Consider the following 23,358-nt stretch of genomic DNA (forward strand, 5'->3'; position numbering starts at 1 on the left):
CTAACCGTGAACACAGTTTTTTCCCCTTTTGTCCAGTCATTTCTTTACTTTGTCCTAAACCTCAGGTCTGCTTCTGTGTCCAAACACTGTCTTTCCAGTGACAGCAACATGCTGACTGGTACAGCATGACTTCTGCAGCACTGAAGGGCTCATTAATTTGGCATCCTCCTCCTGATGTAATTTTTAATCGTCTTCATATAATACTTAGTCTTTATCAGTGCACTGCAGCTTCTGGTCCTAGTTAATGTGATAAAAAGGATGTGACTCTGTGCAGTTTCAAGCAGTACAGTACAACCGCTGCCTACCAGGGAGGTGTATGCTATTTCTCACCAGGAACTGGCACTGCAAGGCTGACAAAAGACATAAACCGTCAAACTCTGTTGGCTGTTGGACTCCAGTGGATATCCTGAGTGGGCTTTTTGCTTTCTTGCAGACACAGTGTCTTATGTTAAATCCAGCATCATGGTAAATCACACAGCTGCAAACGCAGCCGTGCCTCTGTGAGAGAAATGATGTGGACTGGGAGTGATCTGTCTCAGGGAAGTGGGACACTGCTCTAGCCAGCTGCTGCTGAATAAATGAGACTGAAACTGTGTCAGTGGAGAGAGCAGGATCCTCATGGGATGGCTCAGGGCATCTAAGCTACATTGTTGTGAACTGGGCAACTGACCTGGCAGTGCAAAGAGCTCCCTCTATACCTCTATTTATAAAGCAGGAGGAGATCTTTTTGCAAGAGTTAAGATGACAGTTTTTATGGATGCGTGGACAGGACATGAGTGTAGAAGTGACTGTATTTCCATACATGAACTCACAGAATGATGGAGGTTGGAAGGGACCACCCGAGGTGATATACTCTGACCTTCCTGCTCAAGCAGGGTCATCTGGAGCACATTGCTGTGGAAAATCCAAAGCAACACCAACCAAATGTGCAATTGCTTAAAAAAAGACAGAGAAACAGCTCGGCTTTCATAGCAACTCCATTGCGACAGAAGGAAAGAAATGACTTCTCTGAGAAAGTGTCGCTGGTGTTTAATATTTCTGTAGCAGCTCCCTATTGCGGTAATAAACACTTTTTAGACTATTCAGACAGAAGTCTTTGCTTGAGGTGCTTTGTTATGCTTGAGAAATAACTTGGCCAAGGAATGAGTAAAGGATTGCAGAGCCAGAGGGAACCTTTGTTTTGTAAAGTGTGTACAATAAGACTGAGAAGTTTTAATTTTTATCTGCAGAGAACACCACTTAGGAGATTTCAGTGCACTTCTGGATGCCTGTCAAGCAAGGTTTTGGACTTTGTGAGGAGGAGATCTGTAATTAGTGTGAAAGAATCACAGTAAGACATATCACAAAACAGATTTTTCTTTTCGTACTCTAGAGAAATACATCTCTCTCTGGGAGTTGTTCGCATCACGGCAAAGTGTTGACTAGATTGCGGCTGCCTTTGCTCTTTTGTGAGGACAATGAACCAAGAAGGAGTAAAATGCACATGCAAATGAGGATTGCTGCTCCCCATCATTTTGCTCCTCTCACCTGACCCATGAGTCATTAGAGGTGCTGGGCATATTTAACTGCAGCCATGAGTCACCACTTAACTCCCAGGGCTGAGCAGCTCTTCTCTGAGCCAGGATATGACTTTTAATTAGTGAAGGAGAACTTGCCTATGTTGAGAATACGTAAAGGGACCCACAGGAAAGCTGGAGAGGAACTTTTTACAAGGGCATGTAGGGATAGGACAAGGGGGAGTGGCTTTAAATTGAAAGAGCGGAGATTTAGATTAGAAATTAGGAAGAAGTTCTTCCCTGTGAGGGTGATGAGGCCCTGCACAGGTTGCCCAGAGAAGCTGTGGCGGTCCCATCCCTGGCAGTGTTCAAGGCCAGGTTGGACGGGGGTTGGAGCAACCAGCTCTAGTGGAAGGTGTCCCTGCCCATGGGAGGAGTTTGGAACTGGATGAGCTTTAAGGTGCCTTCCAACCCAAACCATACTATGATTCTAAGAGAAAAGCAGGTGTCAGAAAAGTCTCTCTGGGCTGTACACCGTAGCAGCACCTTGGACTGCAGCATCAAGCCTGCTTCTCTTAGGGTATTTAAAAATGCACAGATATGTGGGGTTTTATAATTTGTTTTAACAGTATCATGTGTTGGCTGATGTTCGATCTGGTTGTAAATCACATTGTTAATGGCAAAGTAAGAAGGGGATAGGATTGCTGGAACCATATGTTCTGCAATTCTAGTGTACGTGATATTTATATGACAGTATTCAGGTGTGTGGCTAACATCATAACTGATGTCATAATAGGTCCATAATCCAAGACTGTTTTAGCTTTGTACCATTCATCAGTCAGTAGTCTCTTAAAAGGTTCATTCTCCACCTGTATCACATGTTGAAGCTCAGCACTTGCAGAAGTAAATACCATTGACTGTGTTTGATTCCTCATGGAGAAATTGCAGCTTCTAATACCAGACTCTGCCATGAAACTCTTTTTCTTAGGCTTGTCATGGATCATTTTTGCCAGGTGTCCCTTTGTGTTCCCACCATTAGCTGTGTCTTCTGCTGAGTATTCCCACTGCCACAAATACTTTCATTATGCATGAGGAAATCCCCCTTAGGTATCCCAAAAGCCATTTTGATCTTTTGGCAAGCAGTAAGGAGTTAGAGCCAGCTACTTCAGAGCCTTTGCTGTGAAAGAGAAGACATGGGTTTTCAATAACCATTCCTTAGGTTATTGTGTGTACAGTTTAAGAACTCTTAGCCCATCCAAGGAAGGACAAAAAACCTCAAGCACTGGCACTTTCACCAGCAGTTGGTTTGATATATGAAGCTTCTGATGCTTTTTGAAACCCAACTGGAAATCACTCCTCTCAAAGACACCAGATCAGAGCAACCTGATAAAAATGTGTTTGGTGAGGTTAACTGATGATAACATAAGAAGGATGTGGAGCTGTTGGAGCAAGTCCAGGGAAGGCCATGAAGATGCTGCGAGGGCTGGAGCACCTCTGCTATGGAAACAGGCTGAGAGAGCTGGGCTTATTCAGCCTGGAGAAGAGAAAGCTTCAAGGAGACCTTAGAGCAGCTTCCAGTGCCTAAAAGGGTGACAAGGAAACTGGAGAAGGGCTTTGGACAAGGGCCTGTAAGGACAGGACAAGGGGGAATGGCTTTAACCTGACAGAGGGGAGATTGAGATGAGATCTTAAGCAGAAGTTGTTACCTGTGAGGGTGGTGAGGCCCTGGCACAGGGTGCCCAGAGAAGCTGTGGCTGCCCCATCCCTGGCAGTGTTCAAGGGCAGGTTGGATGGGGCTTGGAACAACCAGGTCGAGTGAAGGCGGCCTTGCCTATGGCAGGGGATTGGAACTGGATGAGCTTTAAGGTGCCTTCAAATCCAGACCATTCTGTAATTCTATGATATGTTTTCTGGAAAGACCATTCTGTTCTTTTTCTCAAATACCCACATTAGGTTTCATGTATGTCATTTTTCTAATAGAAACTGCAGTTTCTCCACAAGAAATATAGCGATCAGGAAGGGTGACAGCGAAGCAGCTCCTAATTTTGCTTTTCTATAGTAAGGAATAAATCTACTTTTAAAAGGTTGCACTTTATTTTCAAAGTTGACATCTGTTTTAAATTCCCCAAATAAGACTTCAGGAGTTTTGTTAGAAGATTTTGGCAACCTGGTCTAGTGGAAGGTGTCACTGCCCATGATAAGGGCAGTGGAACTGATGATCTTTAAGGTCTCTTCTAACCCAAATCACTTTGATAAGATGGAGGTTTCTGCAGGCAAGTCCAGTATTACTGCAGCTGTCCTGTAATTTTACGAAGGTTTAGCCCATCTGCTTGACTTTGAGGGCACAGAGCTGCAATGAACTTAGGTGGGGTAACAAGTGGTCATATTTGTGCTGTGCTGTTGCAGCTGGCTGTGCATCTGTATTTCACTAGTGGGTAATTCTAGTGCACTGTGAATCTCAAGAAAAGATGTTTAAGCAAACCTGTTTTGCCCTATGAGCAGAGGCAGAGAAGATGCCCTCCTATAATTTGGGTGGCTCTATTCACATATAGTTGTTTGTTACACTAATGTATCTTTATTATGCTTTCTGAGTACTAATTCTGACTCTAGCAAAAACATCTGAGAGCTTTGACTCACAAGCTCCAGTGATTCATGCTGGGGCGATTTAAGAGGTTAGTGTTCTCCTTTTATCTACCTTGACCCTCTGCTTGAGGTTACTGCTTCCTAAACAAGCAGCTAAACATAACTGTCTACCCTTCAGCTGCCAGTGTTCACCCTGTGGCAAATTAATGTCATCTGGAACGTACAGCGATTTAAGAAGAATCTTTGGCTGTGGGGAGCTCAGGGTGTTAAATTGCCCCACTATAAATTGCCAGAATTTGATAGTCAGATCTCACCTCTTGACTTGCCGTAATGAGCAGGTGTGTGACAGGTAGGCTCTGGAAGCTCCAGCGCATACTGCTGTAATTGCTGGCTTAAGCTCCTATTCTATCAGTAATCTGGGGAACCGAGGTGTGTGGGTACTTAATCCAGTTCTGCATCCCCTCCCGAGTCGGCAGCAGCTTCTGGCAGAGAAGGAAGCAAATAGCAGGAGGCAGCCACACTGCAAATTGCTGTGGCTGTATCCATTAGACCTTGTCTGTCAAATCCCTCAGGACATCTGACTGGGCAGTGATTTTTCTGCGCCTCTGTGCCAGGCAGGAGATAACTGGCTGTTGTTTTAGTGCCAGGTCGTTTATAACAGAGATTCTGCCTAAATTTCCTTTTGTTCCAGAGATCTGGGGGCTTGTTCCTAACTACTTCTGGTGAAGCAGACAGATTTTCTTTGTTTCCAGCTTTGGATGTGACTCAGACATGGTTCAGGAGCCATGTTTGCCATTTAAAACCTGTTTATTGTTGAGTGTTTACCTCTGAATGCCTTCAGTATGGGTAACATCTTTCCAACTTGCAGAATTTGAGGAAATTTGAGGAGAGACCTTAGAACAGCCTTCTGAAACCTAAAGGGGCCTACAAGAAATCTGGGGGTTGGAACTAGATGAGCTTTAAGGTTACTTCAAGCCAAACCATTTTGATTTCTAAATTTACCCAAAGCTGACTGCCCTTTGTTGTAATTCTGTTACTTTTCATTGCGTATTTTCTACTGCAAGACCCAACTTCTAGAAGCTGAAGAGTGTGTTATTTGGAGGATGTGTAAGTGCAAATCATTTTGTGAGATCCTAATCTTATTATGGGTAGCTGTTCATCTTCTTTTGTTCCTCCTGCAGCTATGGAAAGTGATTGCCTATCCAGTTATCTGTCCTGTTCAATATTTCCACAGCATTTTCTCCTGCATGTGAAATATTCAGGTTTGTGACTGAACAGAAGTGACTAAGGAGGGTAGATTTGAGGAAGCCGTACTCACATATTTGTGTGGATGCTGGAACCACATACATGTTTGTCAAAGGTTTACAGGGTGGTAGTATTTATTCATAACAGAAATCTGAGCTACAGGAGATCTAGCAATATCTGTAAATGCTATTGATCCATATTTTATCCTGCACCAGTGGAAGGGATGATGGCCCTTGCGGTCATGACATTGTCAAAGCTAAATAATGAATTTTAGTGCCTTTTTTTTTGTACGTTTTCAGCAAATTACTGCTGAACACCTGCCAAAGGGAATACTTTTCTCATTTTTGCTGCTTCACTGCTGTGCGTGTGTAATTTGGCAAGCATAACAAGTTCTCCAGTGACCTGTGCTGACATGTTAATGTGAGGATGGGATCTGAGTGGTCAGCTGAGATTGGTAACTGGAGATGGAATTTTATACATGGCTTGGTTACCTGTATGAATATGAACCTGGCCTGACAACGATATGGTTCTCTTTCAAATTGTGCTAGTGATCCACAGTTAACGTCTCGTAGAGGTGGCATGGCATGTACTAAATAAGTTTTCTGGGTTAATTTCCTTCCTGACACAGAAAGTATTACACCGATGCCTGTATTACAGGAGCATGCCTTAAGTGCTTTTGTATTCTGATTTTCCAAGTGGGCAGAAGATCATGCGTTAGCAATTGCTTTGAGCTCTGTTAGGATGCAAAGGATCTTCGACTGATACTCCCATGCCCTGGAGAGCTAATGCAGGACCTGCACTATGTATTTTCCTTCTTCCAGCAGAGATTGCTTTCCAGCCCAAATTGAAATGGGCTGGTAGAAGAGTGAGATGTGGTTTATAGTTCCCTCAGCTGTGCTGTGCTTGCCTCATTGATATTGTAAACTGAGATCCATTGCCTTTCAACAGTGCTAAATTAATTTGAAAGAAAAGTCATTTTCTAGTAACATGGTGAGTGCAGTTAAGTATGGAAGAAAGAAAGCAGGTTTAATTTTCATACTCCTATGGAAGGATGTCAAGAAGTGGTTTTCCTGGGACTGTTTTGTGAATGCTGTAGTAGGCAGAGCAGAGGCTTTTTGCTTTTGAAATATGTCTTTCTGCAATGTGTTGCAGCTGATGTGCTCTGGGACTCGGTGCCTCCTCATGGCCCATCAGTTTGTGAAGTCAAGTACTCAAAAGCTGAAAACTGGCAGAGCTGGGAGTGTTTTTGCAGCCTGAATTTGGCCTGGGCTTGGATTATGCGATTACCTGGTTTTCTTTTTCTTGCAAAACCTTTGCCTTGTTTGCCTCCAGAGATCTTAAGAATCCTAGAATCCCAGGTTGGAGGGGACCTCAGGGATCATCTGCTCCAACCTCTCCTGGCAAAGCATGACCCGGGCAAAGCATGACCCAGGCAAAGCATGACCCAGGCAAAGCATGACCCAAAGCATAACCCTGTCCAGCCAGAGCTTAAAAGTGTCCAATGCTGGGGAGTCACCACTTCCCTGGGGAGATTATTCCAACGGCTGATTGTTCTCATTGTGAAGAATTTTCCTGTGTGCAACTGGAATCTCCCCAGGAATAACTTGTGCCCATTACCCTTTGTCTTTTCTGTCTGACTCCTTCTAAAAAGTGGGTCTCTATCTTCTTCATAGCCACTCTTTAAGTATTGGAACATGCGAACAGCTCTGAGGTGAGATGTGGGATAAGACAGCTCAATTCTGATATTTCTATGTGAACTGGGTGCCTGATCTCCCCTTACAGCCAGCTAAGATGTAGCCAGCAGAGCCTAGAGCAGGATCCAGCTTATGCCAAAGCAGGCACCCGTGCTTGGTTTGCGTCTCTGGGCTCTGTTGCCTGGGCGCTGCTGACTGCCAGCTCAGTGTGGGTGTTTGCGTCCATCAGCTGGATCCCATGCCAAGATTCTTGGCTCCGTTGCAGGCTTGGGCAAGAGGACATGTTTCCTTCTTCATCTCTGACTTATGACTCCTTGAGCTCCTGCTGATGTTTGATGCAGCGTAGCTTTTTGCAATGTACTCCTATTTCTTCCAGTGTTGGTTCTTGGTCCTATTCTGCTTTTCAGGTCTTTGCTTTTTCCCACCTCTAAGAAGACACAAATGGTTGCTCACCTTTGGTTGCACTCTTTGTCTCCTCTCTGGTGTATTTGTCTTGTTGTAAGCCAGGTTGTGCCATTCACAGGGGGTTGTGGCCATGATAGGAAATGTTTGACTTTACTCCTTAGAAGGATCTTGCTCCTCAGGACCAGCACCTCTTCGCTGGAGTTGAGAGGGATGTGTGTGCCTAGGAAAGACACAACTTTAAGCTAGTGTAGCAGCTAAAATCTGAAGTAGTTTTCGAAAGCAATGAGCTCAATCACCATTAAAAATTGAGTAGCTGTTGGCACCTTAGTTGGAGCTATGATGGACAGTGAATGGAGCCAGGGAAATGGCACCACCATTTCTTGCAGTCTACTGCAGCAAGCCTCTGCCTCTGGTTTTATGAGCATGGAGAAAACAAGTGTATGGGTTTGTAGCCATTTGAGGAGATCATACTGCCAGCTTTTTAGCAACGGAGTTGCTTTGCAAGAGAACAAGATTACATAAACCATAGCTTTTCATTGGCAGTTTTGGCTGATGACTGCTTTTTATTAGCTCTGTTTATAATTTTATTGATACAATTTCTTTGTTTCCTCAAAGCAACAATCAAGTTGTTTTTTCCTTCCTCAAGCTAAATGTTTATATTGGAGTGTTGGATGGGGGCGAGATGAATTCTGTTTAATAGGGAGATGCAGAAGCTGCAAAGCAAGGTCTTTGCTGGACACTGTCTTTATGCTGCAATAGCTTTTAGGAGATAGAGTTGTCGGAACTCTATGCAGCACCACAGCGGCAGAAGTGGTTATTTTCCTCAATAACAGCAAGAAGTGGTTGTTGCGAAGAATGCGCAACTCTCCCTAGGCCACAGCCAGGCAATATCAGAACTGAAATTAGAACCAGACTTTTACAAAAATATATAAAAGTCTCACCTAGTGCTGTCTTGTTTCATCAGCTGTAGGAAGAAAAACTTGAACTTCAGTTTAGATTTAATACAAAAGACTGTTGTGTCATTTCTTTCATAATTGTAGGTAAAAGGATTTTTTTCTCTCAATTCCCTTTTCAATGTGCATCTATAACTACATATTGACTATTGCATGGTAAACTGTCTGTATAATTAGGACCTAATCGTTGATCATTATTGATTTGGCAACAGACATTTAAATTGTTGTTTTTTCAAGTTTCCCTGAAGTAAATTGCACAACAAAGATACCAGAAATCAAGAGCAAATCTTGGGCATCTCCTCCAGCAAGTTTTATAACAGTCTTTGTTTTGCTGTATGTAGCAGGCTGACAAGCTGCTTGTGCTTCAGCGTCACTGTGGTGACACGGTTTGTTGTTCATGGGATGTGTTACTTTGCTTCCCTGCACTTGGCTAAAATGAGAGCGGGATGTAGAGTAAAACCTGTCCTGTGGGAATAGCTGATATCGATTGCCTGGTAGAGGCAGAATTTAACTAAAGGTCACATAATTGTACTGGAATCCACATAAGGGACAGTGAAATGGGGCTAAGAGCTACTTGGTTTTAGATTTTATATTGCTTGGCAAAAAGATACTGGAAAGGCAAAGTTGACCAAAATGAAATATTAACCAAAGGCAGCCTAAAGCCTTTTGCTTTTCTCCCCTTGAAAGACTGTGTGGGTGAAGGCCACTGTGCTGCACAGAATCAGTGCTTAAAGCAAAGAGTAGCAGTCTGTATTTAGTGTTTATCCTGGCATATTGGCCAGAAATCCCCAAATTGTGACTGAGAAATACATTTAATGGTTTCTAAAACTTCACAGCTTAAAGCGTCTCCAATTTTCTCTCATTGTGCTGAGCATATTTTTTTCCAAGCTTTTATTTTACACCATAAACTGACAAATGGGTTTGAAAAGAATACTGTTTGGGGTTGAGGACCCTCATGCAGGGGCTTTTTCCCCACTTCAGAAGTGACCTGTGTGGGTTTGGTAGCCTGGAAGGGCATGTAATTACTTGTAAACTTTTTTTTTCCCCTTAAATAGGAGAGGGGATGCTATTTGGCACAGGAAGTCTTACCCTCTTCTGTAGCAAGCCCAGAGCTTCATAGCATCTTCAAGCTTCTGGCCATCTGAATCATGGAATCGTAAAATGGTTTGGGTTGAAGGGACCTTAAAGCTCGTCTAGTTTCAACCCCCCTGGGTTCTATAATGAAGGGAATAGAGAGCAAACTGAAAAATACTGTTTTTCTGCCATGTAGTTCAGCAGTACCTTCACACTATGTTCGGTTCTTTTTAAAAAGAAGGGGAAGAGGGAGAAGGGAAATGATACTGTGGAACTGGGGAAAAGTATCTCAAAGTGGTATTATAGAGATCTGTGAAATCCTGAGTGGCGTGGAGAAGGCAAAGGATAAACATTGGTTCAGTCATGGAATCAAAGAATCCCAGATTGGAAGGGACCTCAAGGATCATCTCATCCAACCTCTCCTGGCCAAGCATGACCTAGACTAAATGGCCCAGAACTCTGTCTAGCCAAATCTTAACAGTGAACAAAGTTTAGGAGTCCACCACTTCCCTGGGGAGATGATTCCAATGGCTGATTGTTCTCATTGTCATAAATTTTCCGCTGGTGTCCAGTCAGAATCTCCCCAGGAGTAACTTGTGCCCATCACCCTTGATAAAAAGGGAGTCTCTCTCATATTTGTAGCCATCCTTTAAATGCTATAACATGGGGATAAGGTCTCCCCTGAACCTTCTTGTCTCCAGGCTGAACAAGCCCAGCTCTCCTCAGCCTTTCCTCACATGGCTGCCCAGTGCTTGGATCATCTTTGTGGCCCTTCTCTGGACCCCCTCCAGCCCACCCACATCTTTTTTGTACGGCAAGGACCAAAACTGCACACAGTGTTCCCAGTGTGGCCTGACAAGTGCTGAGTGGGACAATGACATCTTTATCTCTGAAGGCAGTTTAGGGACTCTGCTCTCCCTGTTCCTCAGCACAAGGAAGATGGTAACTTGTAGTGTTGTTTCTGTTCTGGGAGAAATGTGAAGACTTCAGTCTCCAAGACTGTAATTTGGCTCTGCTCAGTGGGACAGATTTGAGAAAGGCAGAGAGTTAACATAAGGGAGGAGGAGATGAGCACTTGTCTATATTAGTCTTGTCTTACTATTCCCCCTCCTTCCCCCCCCTTTAGTTTTAACAGAGGTAGGTAAAATAGCAACTCGGCTCCTGCTAGAGCCGTGCATATCCGATTTTTCTGGTTTGAAATCTTTAGCATATGCTTATTCATCCTGGTGTTTTCAGTTTGCCAATAATTTGTTGCTGAAAAAATGTTATGTTGCTGTTGCCTTGAACTTGAGGGATGGGAGCTTAGAAAATAAGCCTGCGGTGTTAGACAGTCCTGTCAGGGTTTTCTGTTGTCCTGTTTTTGCCTCTTGAGCTAAGACAGGACCTAAGGCAGTGATTCTGGATTCTGGCTTCTGAAATGATTGTACATTTATGATCCCAGCATGGTGAGAGCAGAGCAGCTCTTGTGCATGGCTCTGTCCTGGCTGTCGTGAATGGCAGGGTCCCTCCGGCAAAGCTACAGCCTCCTTGCCCAGAGGTCCTCGACATGGCACTGCTCTGTGAAAGCTGTGAATGATATAAAAATAAACCAAACAACCCTCCCACCCTCTCCCCTCTATAGCCAACATCATTATCTCCTTGTTGTTACAGCCAGGCGTTTAATTAGCCCATGCAAAGAGCCCTGCTCTGATTAGGCCTAAAGTGTGTTAGCATAGCTGTGCTGCTTCTGCTCATGCTGTGCTTTTTCTTGAGAGGATTTTCAGATGTTGGATCCATTCATTGTGGTTACAATTTGGTAAACAAGTTAAGAAAGAGAGAAAACAGGTAAATTGTTGGGGTTTTGCTTCTGAATGAATATGATTTTGAACACAGATCCAACCTTGGATTTTGAAGACCAAGTGACACAGCAGGAGGGAGTGTAATTACATATGACTTATCTGTTAGTGGCATTTCAGGAGAACAAATATTACATTTTTTTTCACCTGTCTATTAGCAGGTATAAATACTGTTACTTTATCAAAATGGAAAATTATGTTTTAGTCAATAAATGACCTTATTTTAGGTAACAAAGTTGTTCAGTATTTGAAAACTGAACCTTGGGAAACTGATGCTGCTAAGAAACCTAAGCAGTCCGTTGTACTCCCGGTAGTAGTGATAAAGAAAACGCTGAAATGTTGTAATAAAAAGGGAGCAGTAAAAACCCAAATTACCAGTATTTGAGCATTCAGAAATACCTGCTCTGGGCAGTTACCAAACATGCAACTTTTGAAATCTGTTGAATGAGTTAAGATGCCACCTGTTCGGTTTACTGGCAGGAAATTGTAGATATTAAATTAATTATTACTAATTGTGTTTTGGAGATTGGCATATGATAAAACAGAGCTATGAGATCAAGAAGGAGAAGGTCATTTAAGTAGTAGGTGATCCTTGTATGTTATATTGGCAGTTTCCTCTTTTCAGAAAGCAGTAGTGTTAGGTTTTGTGTTAATTCCATGTGTATAGATGTCATTATCTGTCTTGAACACCTGTAGTTGTGTCATACCTAGGACCATGCTTCTTGGAGTCAAGGGCACAGGAAGGTTGTTTCCTCAAGACATTAGACTTGTTTGAGATGCTGGATGTTCACAATCTTGGTTGATGACAAAGTTAAGGCCAGGAATCTTCTGCTGAGAGTTCTTTTAGTTGCTGATTAAAATTCTTTTTCCCATCCAGGCCTCTACAACTTCCCTCTTTCCACAAGACTCTATGCACTGCTTCTAAGGCAGGTTTGCAACTGGTTTTTTATTCCTTTTTTTCCTTGGGAATAGGCTGAGGGTAGATGGGCAGCAGTACCTTCACCTTCCCAGCTCAATTGTGACCACTTATTGCAATGTGTATGAATACTGAGCACTGCATTTTGTGGAAATTGCTGCTATCACATAACCCATTAACAGCAGTGGTGACCAAGTAATGTGAACATCTTCAGAATTTATTCCAACTTTGTTTTCTCAGAAGGTTTTCTTTGGCTTTTGAAGTAGTGCTGGAATGTTCTGCAGGCACATATTTGGGGACTGTTGGGTTGGATGAGTTGTTCTAGATCCTTCCCTTCTTTCCATATAGACAGGTACAGCTAAGCACTTCTTGCTCTTGGTGATTCATAGAATCACAGAATGGCTTTGGTTGGAAGGTACCTTAAAGCTCATTAAGTTCCAACCCCCTCACACAGGCAAGGACACCTTCCACTAGACCAGGTTGCTCCAAGCCCTGTCCAACCTGGCCTTGAACACTGCTAGGGATGGGGCAGCCACAGCTTCTCTGGGCACCCTGTGCCAGGGCCTCACCACCCTCACAGGGAGCAACTTCTTCCTAAGATCTCATCTCAGTCTCCCCTCTGTCAGGTTAAAGCCATTCCCCCTTGTCCTGTCCCTACAGGCCCTTGTCAGAAGCCCCTCTCCAGCTTTCTTGTCAGTCCCTTTAGGTACTGGAAGCTGCTCTAAGGTCTCTGGAGACTTCCTCAGGCTGAGCAAGCACAGCTCTCTCAGCTTGTCTCCGTGTGAGAGGTGGTTCTCTTTGTTGCTGCCTTTGAGCTTCTTGTGATTTAACCTTTTCCTGCTTCTTGTGCCTTTTTCTGCTCTTTTTCTTCTCCCTTTACTTCCTCTTTATGTACTCTCCTAGCCTGAAACATGTAAAACAGATAAATGGTTTAAAGGCATGTGGTTAATGTGCTGTATGCACACTGTGTTAACTCCCCTGCTTTATTTTTAGTTTATCTTTTCTAAGCTTGCTGGGATGAGGCAAGTCTTTTGGTGTTGTCTGGCATCGTGCCACTCTGATCCCAACCAGGGAGTTTAGAAACTGATGTGGTATGGATTGTAAGTAATTGAGTCTTTGATGTTCAGGTCTCTTAGTGGATGAGACTTTTTGTCTGTAGACCAAGTTTAATCAAGAGCAAGTAGAGGCTTTGTTGAATGCGTTGTTTTATGCCAGAACTGTGCTGTTTTTTCTCTAAGTGAAAAAGCATTTGAAACTCTATGTTAAACTGCTGTGTCTGGTGGAGAGGTAGGTGCTTTTTTGATCTAAACCCCCAGAACTTAAATAAGAGACAGATTCTAAGAAGGTCTACTTCATGTACCAGCTTTCTCTGAAAATTCATTCAAACATTCTGTAATGATTAAAATTAATAGACTCTCCTTTCTGACTTCCAATTTCAGGCAGTTTGTAATCATGGCTGAAAAGAACTGACTTAGAATAGTAATATCTGAGCAAATCTTAAGGTTTCTCTGTACCTAATTTCTTTCATTTATATGACTTAACATCAACTTTATTTGCGTAATTCTTCTCTGCGGTCAGTCTGTTATTAAAATTGCCCTGCTGCCATCTTGTGCTGTACACTTGGCTTGATTTCTGATTGTTCTTTTGATTATATGGGGTTCCTCAGCACTGCTGTATTGCAAATAACAAGTAAGACTGTTCCAGGGAAGGAGGAGAAACACTGTAAAATACTTGTTGCTGCCTGAGAAGATAAAATTCATCTTCCCTTTCGGGTTCCAGAAGAAATGCACTTCATAAATATTAATGCAAAAATGAACTTGGAAATGGGGTGAACTTGTATATGCAAGGCCATCGTGGGTGTAGTTTCTAGCTTGGGTTCATCTAATTTCTCAGAGCTTACTCTCTTTTGGTTTTTTCTGGTAGTATTTCTGCTTGTCTTGGTCATAACCAAGGTCATCTTGTGTCAGACACTCTTGTGTCTGAGTATCCTGAAATCACTTTCTGCAGAGCTCCTAGGTATCTGCTTTTCAGGCTGTCTGCCTAATTGGATGGAAACTGTTCCCTCTTCATATCTGCCTTGGCTAGCATGCCATTGCTGCAGGATATGTTTCTAGATATCTGTTGTTTTTAAAGATTAAGTGAAGGCAAATCCATCATGTCCATTATCATGATACATCATTGTATCCTGTTAGTGAGCTTGCAGGGTTGGTCGTTGTTTTCTTTTTTAGAAATTAAGTGTAAATATGTATAAACTTCTGCAAGAAAATTTACCTGGTACAGTGAGGTATTTTGACATTAAAAAAAAAGACTAGAACAATGTGTCACCCATTTCATTGGATTCCAAACCAGACATAGCAGAAAATTATTGTCATTGACCTGAACGGTTTCTAATAGGATTCTGTTGGGTTTTGCCTCTGGCCCTACTGTTTAATGCTTGTGTAGTGATTTCTAAGGGTTGGCAGGAGATACCAATATTGGAGGTGGGCATAGGGGATAAACCTGTATTCTGTAGTAATTTCTATATGAGCAGGCTGTGTATTTTATTATGGGAAAATATAAAGCTGTTTTTCTAGGAATGGTGCAGGATTCTATTCTGAGAAGCAGCGAAATATCTAGAAAACATTTATGAGTTAAGTTGCATTATCATGAGCTAACTGTATGATTCAGCAGCCAAATTACCCTTGACTGTATAAATAGTGGAAAATTGGGTAGGAATAGGCAAATCATATTCCATCTGGATATAGTACTGGTGTGTCTGCAAAGTTCTTTGGCTGTTTTTGGTATCAAAGGCACCAAAAATATGCTTGAAAATGGAGATGGTGCTAAGAAAAAGTATGAAAGTGATGAAGCATTAGAATATATGCACATAGTGAGCAATATGCAAAACATCTTGAGCCTAGTCTGACACCCTGATGCCTGCTCGAATGGCAACATGATGGAACACAACTAATTTAGGAGATTTCTGGAGTGCATTATGGTGGTATTTGGAAATAGTTGGTTCATCCGGTGCCTCGGAGAGGCGCTTTCCTGGGTCTGCTGCTCTCAAAGAGCAAGCTGGGGAGAGGTGTGATCTTAGCTGCAGTGACTCTGAGATGTCAGAGCTCAAGACTCCAAGGGATGCAAGTAGCAGAATAAAGACCTCAGAATTCAGGACAACAGAACCTTTCCAGGATCCCATGGGAGGATGCCTTGAAGGGTGAATAAACTCAGGTGAGCTTAGCTGATCTTCCAGGACACCCTCCTCAAATTGCAGAGACAGTGCATCCTGACGTGCAGGAAACCAAGCAAGTGCAACAGGTCACCAGCTTTGCTTAACAGCGTAATGAAAACATCCTGATGGACCTCAAGCATGAAAAAAAGACTGCGTGCAGAAGGTGAAAGGAGGTTTGGGATACCCAGAAGGGATTCAGGCAAGCAGAGGGCACATCAGGAAAGTTTAGCTTAGCTGGATTTGAAACTCCAAGGGATTATAGGGCAACAAGAACTTCCATAGATACGTTGTCAGCAGATGGAGATAAAATGTGGGTCTCCTGCTGGATGAGGCAGAAAACTGGTGAAGCACACAAGGAAAGGCTGTTTCTTTGCCTTGGTCTTTATTTGGATGATCTGCTCTTTCTAGGTAGTGATTTGGGGTGATGGGTAGTGTCCATGGCAGAGGGTTATGTTGGACCGGAAGACAGCAGTACTACTGCCCTGCCAGTGTAGAGGTCTCAAATACTTCATGCCTCTTTACAAAAAAAAAAAAAAAAAAGGCAAAATATTTCGCTGCTCCTGTATATCTCCGCTGGTTCTCCCTGCTTTAACTCAGTGTATTGGATTAAATTTATAGCATCATAGAATCACAGCATGGTTTGGGTTGGAAGCGATCTTAAACTTTATCTACTTCCAACCTGCTGCCATGGGCAGGGGCACCTTCCCCTAGACCAGGCTACTCAAAGCCCTGTCCAACCTGGCCTTGAACACTGCCAGGGATGGGGCAGCCACAGCTTCTCTGGGCACCCTGTGGCTGGGTCTCACCACCCTCACAGGGAAGAACTTCTGCCTCAGATTTCATCTCAGTCTCCCCTCTGTCAGTTTAAAGCCATTCCCCCTTATTGTGTCCTTACAGGCCCTTGTCAAAAACCACTCTCCAGCTTTCTTATTTGTTTTACTTTATCTGTTGGAGTTCATCTTGGTCTTGCTTTTGCAGTTGCTTTAACCACGCTTCTCTTTATGGCATACAGTTGGGTAAGACAGTTTTACCAGCCATTACACTGTACTGAAATCTGTTGATTCCCGTAGCAGATGTTACAGTTTAGGGTCCATTGGTATTCATTATATTCAGCTTTTTACATCTTGGCCATGAATTTGGGGATATAATTATTGGAACTAGATGATCTTAAGGTCCTTTCCAACCCTAACTATTCTGTGATTCTATGATTTTTATCTCCTCAGTATTTCTAGCCTGATTGCAGGTGCTCAGAATGAGCATGTACCCTATAGCATGATGGGCAAGTTATCTGGTGACTTCCTCCCTCCCCCACTCCTCCTTTAGCTGAATTTTCTCCCTTCAGTTCTTGCTGGTCACGTCTTTAAAAGTGGGCGTTTTTCACTCTGATGTTAATGAATCACACATTGGCAGTGTTTTCCCTGACGTGATAAATGATTGTTCTGTTTGCTGCCTGATTAGTGAGCCACAAACTCTGAAATGTTGTATGTGGGGTTTGTTGGCTTGGGTGGTTTTGAAGATGCTTATTTGGACACCCACTGCAATCTATCCCCCAGATATCTTGGTCTTTATATATCTTAGGCTTTAAGAGTTTGAAGGGAGTTAATATTTTTGCTATTCAGTATGAGCCTGCTGGGGTTTTTTTGCTTTTTGGGAGCAGGTGTGAGGGGGGATGTTGGTTTTTTTTTTTTTTTGTCAAATTGGACCTTCATCGTGCTCTAAGGTAGGCTCTGGAGCTTTATTTTGATTCAGAAGTTTCCAGCTATCTGGAGCCAGAAATCAGATGATGAATCCTTATAGAACACTTAATAAAGAGCTGAAGTTAGTCATCCTTGTGATTTTGGTGTATGATATTCTTTCAGGTATCAGCATAATATCTCTCTCTTCCTCAAGGTGTCCTCTTTTCAGCAACATTTAGTATAGAGTTCATCATTTGGGACTATTAAAAGAGATCAATATTAATCTCAAACAGTGGCTGTTAATCCTAGCCGCATCCCAGTTTGGGAATTAGCCAGATTATCTCTGTAGTTTCAAAAGGTTTCAGAAGAAGAACTTTCCTTCTTCCTGCTGTAAATCATTTCTCTGTGCTGCAGTTCACTGTTATACAACCACCATATTCTTCAGGAAAGATGGTCAAATGAAATGATTCCTGTATGGAAAGGAATATTGTCCTTGCTGATGGTGTTGGAAATTATGTTGATTGATGGTTTCTTTCCTGAACTTTGGTTCGATGCTGCTTTGGATTTCTTTTTTCTTTTGTTTTATTCTCTCGTAGGTCAGTAATGTACCATTTGTCATCAATAGTGGATTTTTCTACTACCTGAAACGATTAGTCTTTGTTTGACATCCTGTGATGAATGGGAGAGGAGGGGGAAAAAGAGTAACAATGAATTTTGTTTCAGCATTAGACTTCAATGAAGTTGTAAGCGTGCTGCTTGCTCACAAAGGAAAGTGATATGTGGATTTTTTTCATGGACAATCTGTACATTTTCTTGTGAGAATGTAGCTGGATCCCAATCCTTGCAGTTTATCTGTACATTATGGAAATGAAATGAAAATCTACTGAGCGTTCCAGCCTCTCCCTAACATGAGGTCATGTATTATCATTGGTGTCTGAATGGAAGCAAGTGCTCAGACTGCCTTTGGTTTGTCCCCAAAACTGAACATGGTTCTCATTGCCTGCTCTGACTTTCCCTGCTACCCAGGCTTTGTTTCCGACAGTGAGTACTAAAGGCTCGGTCTGGTCTGGGATTGTCTTTCTAACAAAGACTGTTTTAAAAAGCCCTGCAAGCCCAGTTGTTTTTCATACAAAGCAAACCCCAGATTTTACTAGCACATATTGGTGTATTGTTTCATCTGTGCATTGCTGTGAAGTTAAGGGCACCCTGGCTACTGGGATATTTGAGGGTTTTAACCTGAATTTTAATTCTGATGGTGACATGGAAACTCTCACCTGGAAGGTGTTGGAAGCACATCTGAGGTTACCTTTGCCAACTTCACAATTTCAACAGAGGATGTGGTTTTTTGCAGGTATTCAGAACGAAGCCTGACAAAATGTATTGGGATAACAATAGAGACCAGACCAGATTACTGCCTGAAGCGGCATTTAAGTGACATGTTATCCTATGGCTGCACACGGCTGGAGATTGGAGTGCAGAGCGTGTATGAGGATGTGGCCAGGGACACCAACAGGTGAGGAGAAGGCTTCAGAGCAAAGCTGAGTGTGGCTGCTCACTGCATGCTTTCTGGAATACTCTTAAGTAGCGTGTCTTGAGCTGTTTGCTTCAACACGCATTTAACACTGCATGTTGAAACACTTGGCTCATTTCCTTGTTTGTATGGCCATGTCTGTTAAGAAAAAGTAGTAAACCACAATGGCTTCATGTATTTCTTTGTGATATTGTGTAGACCATGGCTTGAGAAATGGAGTTATTTGTGATGTTTTATTTTAAACCTGTATTCTTTTCCTATATTGTACACCTCCTTTTTTTTATTGCTTCATAAGTAAGTGCAGTTTTATGAAGTAGAATGTGTGCTCAGAGAGAGCTCATAGTTCTTGTCCTACATAATTCATAATCTATAGGCTTGAGAAGATACAGCACAGTATAATCTATTGGAGGTGCTGAACCAGCAAGTAGCATGTCCTCTGCACCACATACAATTTTCTGCTGAGTATTGGAGAGGGGAGATAACACTGGCAAGTACAGAGGGTGAGATGTAGCCAGAAACAACTCCTGTTGATAGATTAACCACAGTCATTCTAGGCATACAGTATCTCTAGGGATTGTAAAATATATTTGCAAGAGGCCTGTGATTTATTCCTTGTCATCAGGGACCTGTGGCCAAAAGAACAGTTGTCCTGTGTAGGAGAGTGTGCAATATATTGTTCATCCCACCCCTTACAGGCAAGTAAGCCAATCTCTTTCTTTTTTTTTTTTTTCTCTATTGCAAGTCTGATAGTTCTGTTGAGATTTTTGAAAGAAGTGATTTTTCTCGGTTTTTTTTCACTCCTGACACTCATTCAACTTGCCTTCATTCTTACTCTATATTCCAGTCACATACCATGGATGTTTAATAACCGTAATCATACATAATGACAGAGAGATTACGGTTCAATAAGTGAAGCACGTTTTTGTTAATGCCTGTGCACTGGAAGTGCAGGATGTCACTACTATGAAATGGTCAGGCTCTAGGTCTTAGTAGACAGGAAGAGCCATTTGTTGAATAGTCCAAGAGTTAAAAGCTAATATTTATAGGTGGTGCTTTCCTCCTCTAGATGTCAGAGCTTTCCAAAGGAAAAGAATGTAGCTAGATCTCACTCTTAGGCTAGATGTATATTTACTGTTAATTCTGACACAGATTGTAAATTTAACAATTAATTTCAGCTCTTAAAATATTCCTTCCACCTTAAATCTTTTAAAGCTGTTCTGTCCTGCGGTGGAACTTTAAAACTTCGCTTAGCTATCACTTCAGTCATCTTCAGTTTTCCTTCAATGTTGTGTGTCACATCAGAGCTGGTACCATAAATCATTCACAGCCGTATGTCAGTTTTGACTTGTACATTTGCTACTGAATCCTTGCTTTCCTGCTGATGAAGAAGAAGAATGAAGACTGGATATTAGAGAAAAATTCTTCACTGTAAGGGTGATCAGGCATTGGAACAGGCTTCCCAGGGGAGTGGTGGAATCACTGTCCCTGGAAGTGTGCACAAACTGTATAGATGAGGTCCTTAGTGACTTGGGTTAGTGGTGGTCTTAGCAGTCCTGGGGTAATTTGATTTGATGATCATAAAGGTTTTTTCCTTCCTGGTTGATTCTATGTATTACTTGCTTGACTTCACTCAGAAGTAATGCTGTATAGAATTATAATTTTAAAGGCACTTTTCAAAGCTGCTTGCAGAATTCCTAAACGGCTTTGCTGCAGGCTCTCTCAGAGCAGGGAAAGTGCAGGCTGCTCACTTAAACACCTCCCTCCAACTTTTTAGAACAAAAAATGAGAATATACTTTCAGGGAAGGGTGATTCAGGTTTCTCTTTCTCTTGAAACGACCTCATTTTGCTTCTGTTTTGTGGGGGATGTGTTTTGACTTTAAACTTTTAATATTTTGCTTGTAGCAAAATGTCAGATTACAACCAATTAGGCTAACTGTTTGGAAATTACTTTCTATTATGTTCCATAAGTCATTAGTGAGGTTTCTGAGTGCTTTTGGTGGCTGTGAGGCAGAAAAATATTCAAGAACAGATCTAGGCATCAAATAATCAAGTTATTGATGCAGCTCAAATTCCACTTCTAATAAGAAAATAATTTTTATTTATGAAGCAAGTCTCCATTTACTCCCCTCAGGCTACTCAAGGTCTTGAGTAATACTGTCCTTGAACAGTGTCAGAAAAACACCTTAATACAAATGAGGAAAAATCCCAAAACTGTAGTCGTAAAACTGCATGTAGGGATTTAATGGAGGCAGAATCTGCCAATAGAGAGGAAGGCAGAGGTCCTTAAAACAAGGGAAGTGGCTGTTTGGTTGGGTTCACATCAGGTCTCAGGTGTGCCTTTGTGCAGATGCTCAGATGGCATTAGTTTTTCATCCAAAGAGCAATGAAGGAGAAGAAGAGTCAGCTGCTGAGCTGATCTGTTGGCAAGGAATTCCAAAAGATGGGATGAACTGGTATGAAAGTGTGAGGGGAAGAAATTGGGGATAGGAGAGAGAAGGTAGCAGATGCCGAGGGGATAGAAATGTCCAGAAATGTCAGCCAGTAGTGGATGAGCCCTTCCAGCTGCGGAAGAGCAAAACTGAGGACTTTATGGAAGGAAGACTGGCCACATGTGGTGAGGACTTCCTAGTAGCTATTTGTAGTGAAAGTGATTGCCAGGGGGTGGAAGGATAGAGGAGCTTGCTTGAGGCTAACGAGTTCTGTGAGATTCAGCCTTTGTTCCTGCCATCATTTGGGCTCCCAGACTCTCCGAGCTCCTGCTTCTTGCTCTAAGCCTGAGTTAGCTCAGTTTGATGTCAGTGGAGAACAACGTGAAATGCTTCAGTCCTAATCCAGTCTGTGTTTCAGAGATTTGGCACTTTTAAGAAGTTGAGAAGAGTGTGTGTTTCTCTAAAAGTAGGATTTGAGACTCTGGCAAGCATGTGGCCAGATGATTCTCTAGCTAGCTGGTTTTACTTAGTCCCTATCCTTTTCCTCTTCCGTTGCTTCTGTTTCTGGTTATGCTTCATTTTGGCCAGGTTGGACGGGGCTTCGAGCAATCTGGTGTAGTGGAAGGTGTCCCTGTGCATGGCAGGGGGGTTGGAACTGGATGATCTTCAAGGTCCTTTCCAACCCAACCCATTCTATGATTTTGATTATGCACAGTCTTCAGTGCAGTGTGTCCTAGTGCTGCGACATCAACTTGTGTCATTGCTTTACAGACTGAATTTCAGCAGCTTACCAAAGTTTCTCAGGGTGTGATTTGAATAGCTGTAGCCTTGGTGTGGTTCACCTGCTACAGAAGTAGCAAACTAGACCTCTTTTAGCCCAAAGTGTAGTTTACTTTGTTAGCACCCATGTTGCAGACTCAGTCCTTCCCAATTCCTAGAGAATAATCTCAACTGAGCATAACACAATGTGTCTTTTTCTGTATGATCCTGAATCTCTTTTCTCTCTCCCCAGAGGTCACACCGTGAAGGCCGTGTGCGAGTCTTTTCACTTAGCCAAGGATGCCGGGTTCAAAGTGGTGGCGCACATGATGCCTGATCTACCAAACATGGGGCTTGAAAGGGACATGGACCAGTTTGTTGTGAGTACAGCTTAAAATAATGGGGAGTTTCTAGTGTGTTCCAGCTTTTTCATCTAATGATGCTTCTCTTTCTTAGCTATTAGTTATAATCCAGGCCAGAATTGTTTCTTAAGGACAAATAATTTAAAATTCATTTTTGAAGGTGGAGGGTGAGAAAGATTTGTTGAACTACTTCATCCAGAAAATTATATCCTTGCCTCATGAAAGACTGAGTCACTCGGGTCTCTGTGGAATATAGCTCTTCGATATTAACTAGGGCTCTTAGTTCTTCCAAGGTGGTTTTCTTCCCTTGGATTTAGAATAATGCATGATTCAAAGTTAAAAGCATACTATCTCAAAGGTACTTAATTGCATAATAGAGTGTATAGGTGTATTATATATCCTCTCTGTTCTTGGCTCATTGCTAGTCAATATCTATCAATGATGTAGAAGAAAATATAAAAGTATTTGCAGAGAAACTGAAATGAGGAATAAAGAGTAAATGTAAATAGTGCAGGGAATTTACCACTTTATCTGGTAGCCTGGTGGATTTTTTCACGTAATTACTTTTGTTTTTAAGTCAAATTGGTTGGGTTTTTTCTTAATAGTGCAAAAACTCCAGTCACAACTCAGGAATCGCAGGTATATTTCCATGCAAGTCAGACTAGGTGCTTCCAGGCACTAAAAACCTATTGGTGCAATGGCATATATTGATCAGAAGGACAGGCAGAAAACAATGGTTTATCTTGGCATGCTGCAAACACACATGTCTAGAAAGAGCTAATCGAAAATGCAGCTGTACAGTACATGAAGGCAATTCTGAAACCTCAGGAGGTACTTTTTCTAAGGACTTCTGTGCCGAATTCCTTGAGCTCTTCATAAATGCGTTATCACAGTACTCAGCAAATCTTATGTTCATGTGGAAAAGTGAGAAGCTGGGACAAAGGGGTATGCATAAAACTAGAGGAGAATTCAGTGAGAGAGCTCAAAATTCCTGCCCCAGATGTTGTTGCTCTTGAATTAATTTCTTATAGTGCTGGAGGAGGTAGAGGGTGGACATCACATTAGCAGTGTTTCCAGAGAATTGCTTGTGATGCAGGGTATGGGAAAACTTGAAGTGCCTTACTGTATCTTAGATATATATCTCATGCATATATATACATGGACCTGTTAGACTGAGTTCAGAGGAGG

At 42.3% G+C, this 23,358-nt stretch overlaps 1 protein-coding gene across 2 annotated transcripts in view; it reads left to right on the forward strand.

Moving 5' to 3' along the window:
- Positions 1-23,358, forward strand: part of ELP3 (elongator acetyltransferase complex subunit 3) — a 96,938-nt gene that overhangs the window by 11,795 nt on the left and 61,785 nt on the right. For both annotated transcript variants that reach the window (XM_065681916.1, XM_065681915.1), the window contains exons 8-9: positions 18,440-18,601; positions 22,062-22,188. In XM_065681916.1, coding sequence (XP_065537988.1) covers positions 18,440-18,601; positions 22,062-22,188 — 289 coding nt within the window. The remainder of the gene's footprint in view (positions 1-18,439; positions 18,602-22,061; positions 22,189-23,358) is intronic.

Source organism: Lathamus discolor, chromosome 5 (assembly GCF_037157495.1).
Source record: "Lathamus discolor isolate bLatDis1 chromosome 5, bLatDis1.hap1, whole genome shotgun sequence".
NCBI lineage: Eukaryota > Metazoa > Chordata > Aves > Psittaciformes > Psittacidae > Lathamus > Lathamus discolor.